The sequence below is a fragment of the Mustela putorius genome, unplaced genomic scaffold, assembly GCF_011764305.1.
Source record: "Mustela putorius furo isolate JIRA1106 unplaced genomic scaffold, ASM1176430v1.1 tig00000785_pilon_pilon_pilon, whole genome shotgun sequence".
Lineage (NCBI taxonomy): Eukaryota > Metazoa > Chordata > Mammalia > Carnivora > Mustelidae > Mustela > Mustela putorius.
In genome coordinates, this window is record NW_025421480.1 from 1280284 (window position 1) to 1286453 (window position 6170).

At 43.7% G+C, this 6170-nt stretch overlaps 1 protein-coding gene across 1 annotated transcript; it reads left to right on the forward strand.

Annotated features, from left to right (window-relative positions):
• The first annotated feature begins 4048 nt into the window (after positions 1-4048).
• On the forward strand, positions 4049-4351 carry LOC101680280 (60S ribosomal protein L37a-like). The gene has a single exon (XM_013058472.1). It carries the CDS (start codon positions 4049-4051, stop codon positions 4349-4351), a length of 303 nt encoding a protein of 100 aa, XP_012913926.1.
• Positions 4352-6170: the final 1819 nt, after the last annotated feature.

Consider the following 6170-nt stretch of genomic DNA (forward strand, 5'->3'; position numbering starts at 1 on the left):
ACTTCACAGCCAAGTGTGCAATCCTGCCCCATCATGTCCTCTCCACTCCTTAACCCGGTAACCTCTAACGATCTTATCCTCCAGCCGCCTCAACCACTCACCACTATGTTCACCCTCTAGACCAATGATGTCCCAGAGAACTTCCCACCACCACAGAAATGTTTCATCTTTACTCTCCGACGAGATAGCCACCAGCCTCGTGTGGCTCCTAAGCACTTGAAATGTGGCTAGTGCCAATGGAGAAATGCATTTTTAATTTTACTTAACGTTAACTAATTTAAACCTCAACTTAAATAGCTCCATATGTCTAGTGGCTATTGTATTAGCCAGTGCAGGTCTTGACCTTGTCGTTCTCGGCAAGAGCAGCTCTTCACAGGCTGATTCGCAAACATTCCTTTCTCCACCAACTATGCCATTGTCCTCCAGCTAAGTTCTTCTCATTCAACATTCTAACATTCTCTTCTAACCGCTGGGACTTCCAACCCAAACACTTGGCCATCTTCTACTTCACACCTCCCCTCAGTTTCTTACTTCCCTCGTTAGCCAGCTTCGACTTCGGTAATATCATACTTGCATGGGTGCCCAACTCATTGCCCCTCTTGTCCATCCATAGTTGCACGGCAGAACTCTGGCTCTGGTCAAAAGCCAACTCTCTACCTACTTCAAACCTCCTCCTGAGCACTTGACTTTGAGCAGAGGAAAAACACTCAGCCCTCTAACTGATCACTCTCCAATTCATGGCAAAACTACTGCCCCCAAATCCTGCTAGACTGCCCTACTCCCCTCCCTCCCCAGTCTGATCTCCTAGGTGAGACCATTTTGTATCATCACCTCTTCCCACATCCTCCGCCACTTCCTTCTCAGCTCACTCTCAGATGAGAAATAGTGACAATGAGCAGAGAACATCACCAGGTTCCCACCACCGCACTTCCCAGTCCACCTGGGGCTGTGCCCATATGCCCTTCCCTATTACTAAGGGTGACTACCTGTGCTCTGCAGGGCAATTCCTGCTAGCGTTCTGGATTCCAACCCTTCACACTTACCTAAGAACCTCTCTCCTACAATTAGTCCAATTACTCTCCCAAGTTGTTGACCATTCCCTTTCTCCTGGACCACTCTCCACCATTATATGGCATAATATTCCTGTTTTCTGAAAAACCCTCTCTGACCACACATTCCCTTCAACAAATGCTTTTATGTATCAGAGTAGCGTGATCTAATTCGTGGTTTTAAAAGATCATTCTGGAAAGCAGATTATAGGGGAGCAAATGAAAGTAAGAAAGCTAATTAAAAGGCTATTTCAGAAGAACCATTCCAGCAGCAGCAAACCAGGTAATAAGGACCCATCCTAAACTGGGCCCTTGGAGGCTGGAAGACTGTGACTGCACAGACCAAACTAAAGAGACTTTGCAGCTAAATGCAATTTGTAAATTTGGATTGGCTACTTAATCAGGAAAAATAGAACTATAAAGAGGGGTGTGTGGTTCAAAATATACAAATCAATTAATGTGACCCACCACATTAACGAAACGAAAGATATATGTCATATAATCATCTCAATAGATGCAGAGAAATCATTTGACAAAATTCAACACACTTTCATGATTAAAACTCTCAGCAAAGTAGGTACAAAAGCTATTTGTCTTAACATAATGAAGGTCATAGATGACAAGCCTATAGCTGATATCATCCTCAATGGTGAAAAACTGAAAACGTTTCCTTTACGAACAGGAACAAGGCAAGGATGTTCCCTCTTGCCCCTTACAGTCAACAGTACTAGAAGTCCTAGCCAGAGCAATTAGGCAACAAAAAGAAATAAGAAGCACCCAAACTGGAAAGTAAGAAGTAAAATTACCTGTTCACAAATAACATGATCTTACAGATAGAAAACCCTAAAGACTCCAAAAAACAAACAAAAAAAACCCTGCTAGAACTAATAAACAAAACCACAGTGATTAAAACAAATAGCACTGGCATTAAGAAAGACGTAGACTGGGGCGCCTGGGTGGCTCCGTGGGTTAAAGCCTCTGCCTTCGGCTCAGGTCATGATCTCAGGGTCCTGGGATCAAGCCCCGCATCAGGCTCTCTGCTCGGCAGGGAGCCTGCTTCCCCCCACCCACTGCCTGCCTCTCTGCCTACTTGAGACCTCTCTCTCTCTGTGTCAAATAAATAAACAAAATCAAAAAAATAAAGGGGGGGGGGGAGAAAGATGTAGACCAACAGAATTGTGAGCCCAGAAATTAATCTTCTACAAGCCTTCCAAGAACACATAATGTGGAAAGGGCAGTCTCTTCAACAAATGATGCTGGGAAAATTGGATACCCACTTGCAAAGGAATGAAATCAGAACCTTATATCACACCACATACATACAAAATCGACTTAAAACGGGTTAAAGACTTAAACATAAGACCAAAAATATAACACTCCTAAAAGATAAACTAGGGGGGAACCTCTTGACAGTCTTCTTGGCAATGATCTCTTGGATATAACACCAAGGGCACATACAGCAAAACCAAAACAGACAGGTGGGACTTCATCAAACTAAAAACCTTCTTCACAGCAAACAAAACAATTAACAGAATGAAAAGACAGCCTACAGAATGGGAAAAATATTTGAAAACCATACATCCAATAAGGGGTTAATATCTAATATCCAAAATATGTAAGAGACTTCTACAACTTAATAGCCAAAAACAAAACATACAATCAAAATAGAATCTGATTAAAAAATGGGCAAAGTTCTTGAACGGACATTTCTCTTAAAAAGACATGCAAATGGCCAACAGTTATATAAAAAGGTGCTCACTGATCATCAGGGAAATGCAAATCAAGACCATGGTGAAATATCACTGTCAGGATGACTATTATAAAAAACACAATAAAAGTAGCAAGATGAATACCCAACTTTTGTAGCAACATGGACGGGACTGGAAGAGATTATGCTGAGTGAAATAAGTCAAGCAGAGAGAGTCAATTATCATATGGTTTCACTTATTTGTGGAGCATAACAAATAGCATGGAGGACATGGGGAGTTAGAGAGAAGGGGGTTGGGGGAAATTGGAAGGGGAGGTGAACCATGAGAGACTATGGACTCTGAAAAACAATCTGAGGGTTTGAAGGGGCGGGGGTTGGGAGGTTGGGGTACCAGGTGGTGGGTATTATAGAGGGCACGGATTGCATGGAGCACTGGGTGTGGTGAAAAAATAATGAATACTGTTTTTCTGAAAATAAATAAATTGAAAAAAAAATTTTTTAAAGTAGCAAGAAATGCTGAGGATGTGGAGAAATTAGACCACTTGTACACTGTTGGTGGAAATGCAACATGGGGCAGCTGCTGGAGAAAGTGGTATGTAGGTTCCTCAAACAATTCAAATTAGAGCTACCCTGGGGATCCGGCATGGATCCACCCAGTAGCCCTGAAATCAGGATTTGACAGATAAGGAGATGAAGAAAACATGCAACACAATACACTATACAATACAACGGAGTATCATTCGGCACTGAAAAGAGAAACAGAAACAGAAACAAAGACAGTCCTGCGATACATGACAATCACTGATGATGCACCTGGAGACGACGTCATGCTCAGTGACATAAGCCAGGCACAAAAAGACAAAGCCTGGCTGGCTTAGTGGGTTAAGTGTCCACCTCTTTATCTCAGCTCAGGTCTTGATCTCAGAATCATGAGTTCAAGCCCTGCTTTGGGCCCCATGCTGGACGTGGAGCCTACTTGGGGGGGTAAAAAAAAGACAATCTGTATGATTCTTCTCTAAAATAGTTAAACTCAAAGACAGAGTAGAGTGGTGGTCGCTGACCGGGGGCAGAAGGAAACAGACAGTTGTTCAGCTTATATGAAGTTTCAGTTCGGGGCACCTGGGTGCCTCCGTTGTTTAGGCGTCTGCCTTCGGCCCAGGTCATGATCGGAGTGTCCTGTCCCTCTGCCTCTCCCCCTGCTCATTCTCTCTCTACCTCTCAAATAAATATATAATCTTTAAAAATAAACAAAGTTTTGTCCTCTCTGGGCTCAGACCTAGTTTGCAGCAACATGGCTAAACGCACCAAGAAGGTCGGAATCGTGGGCAAATGCGGGACCCGTTATGGTGCCTCCCTCAGGAAGATGGGGAAGAAGACTGAGATAAGCCAGCACGTGTACACTTGCTCCTTCTGTGGCAAAACCAAGATGAAAAGACGAGCTGTGGGGATCTGGCATTGCGGCTCCTGCATGAAAACCGTTGCTGGTGGCGCCTGGACGGACACCACCACTTCTGCCGTCACAGTAGAGTCTGCCTTCAGAAGACTGAAGGAGTTGAAAGACCAGTGGACGCGCCACCATTTGAAACATTGCTAGCCTATAATAAATGGGTTAATTTATGTAACAAAAATAGATAAATAAATAAAGTTTCAGTTACGCAAGATGAATAAGTTCTGGCAACCTGCTGTCCAACACAGTACATATAGTTAAAACACATATCATGCACATAAAGATTTGTTAAAAGGATAGATCTCACCTCAAGTACTCTTACCAAAAACAAACAAAAGGACACGAGGAAACTTCCTGAAGGCGATGGGTATGTTTATTATCTTGATTGCGGTAATGGCTTCACAAGTGTATGGAATGCATCCAAACTCCAAACTCATCAAATTATGTTCATTAAATATACACAGGGTTTTTCTGTGTATGTTATAGCTCAGAAAGAGTTGTGTGCCAATAAACTAGCCATGGGGTAGGAAGGACCCCAGACTTAATGCAACTGCCAGTTTCCATGGTATGAAGAGTCCCAGCCCGACCAATGCCCAAGCTACTGCGGTTTCACTGAACTTGGAGGTGGAAGGAACGCACGCCTTCTCACGGCACAAGCCAGCTCTCACGGCATGCCACTGGCTAAGAACGCTTTGGAGACAACTGAAGAAATGTGAAAGTAGCCGGGGTATGTTGGATGATATTATCGAATTTGTATCCCTTTTCTTAGATGAGGTAATAGTAGTGTGAATGTGTGGAAGAATGTCCCTGTGGCACCTGGTGTTTAAAGACTACACTCAGGGCACCAGGGTGCCTCAGTCAGTTAAGTGTCCGCCTTCAGCTCAGGTCAAGACCCCAGGGTCCTGGGATCGAGTCCTGCATCAGGCTCCGAGTTCCAGAGGGAGTCTGCTTCTCCCACTGCCCCTCCTCCGTTCCCTCGATTTCTCTCTCTCTCTCTCTCTCAAATAAATAAAATCTTCATAAAAATAAAGACTATACTCAGATGCGTGCGTGTATGTGCACACGTGTGTGTGTGTAAAGAGAAGAAGAAAATGTACCAAGAGGTGGATGCCTGAAGATATGGGTGAGGGAGACACTGGTGCTCATTAACAAAACTGTTTTTCTTTCAACTTTTATGTGAGCTTAATATTTTTCAAAAGAAAAAATTAATTTGTTCCAACAGAGGATTGCATATACAAATCTGTATTTTCATTTTCTTTTGAAGAGTCTAAAATTGCAGTTTGGGACTTATGCTCTCAAATAGCACCATTACCTAAAGCTAATAGACTGGAGATGTGCTTTCCAGTCGATCTTAACCCGGCCCTCTCCTCCTTTGAGTTACACTCCTGACCCCCGTGGACATCTGCATTCCTGCTGCTGGTCCAGAAACCATTCAATGAACGGTGATGGCTAGCTTCCAAGCACTCGGTGCAGAAGGAATAAAAAGAAGGAAGGAAGGAAGAAAAAAAGATGGTGCCTATTTAGTATTCTATTGTTGCTTCTGCAATTATTCTTTTTTATGGTGCCCTAGGCTAATATTTAAAACTAATTTTATGCTTTCTCGATCTCATTTTACCAGTTCCCTCTGCTCACCCTTTCCAAAAGGATGATGCTGCTTAAATCCCTTATAAGCTCTGGATTTTAAAAGCCTATTTCTGGGGTGAGAGAGCTCTAGACATGAAAGAACTGATGAGGTGACAGTCACCTAAGTTATGATCTCCTTTGCACCGCTCCTATGATGGCTCAAGGGACTAACCATGCAAAAGAGGGGGCAGCCAGAACTGCTCAGGACGGGCTGTGACGTTGGCGGTGACTCTGGCACCCTCTAAAGGCCACCACGAGGAGAGCAGCCACTTAACAAGCTTTCCCTGAGGTTTGGGCTTTGCCGGAACTGTGACGCCCCGGAGGGTGGGGACAAGGGGCAAAA

Coding starts and splice junctions, on each gene's coding strand:
- LOC101680280 (XM_013058472.1), top strand. CDS start 4,049: ATGGCTAAACGCACCAAGAAGGTCGGAATCGTGGGCAAATGCGGGACC.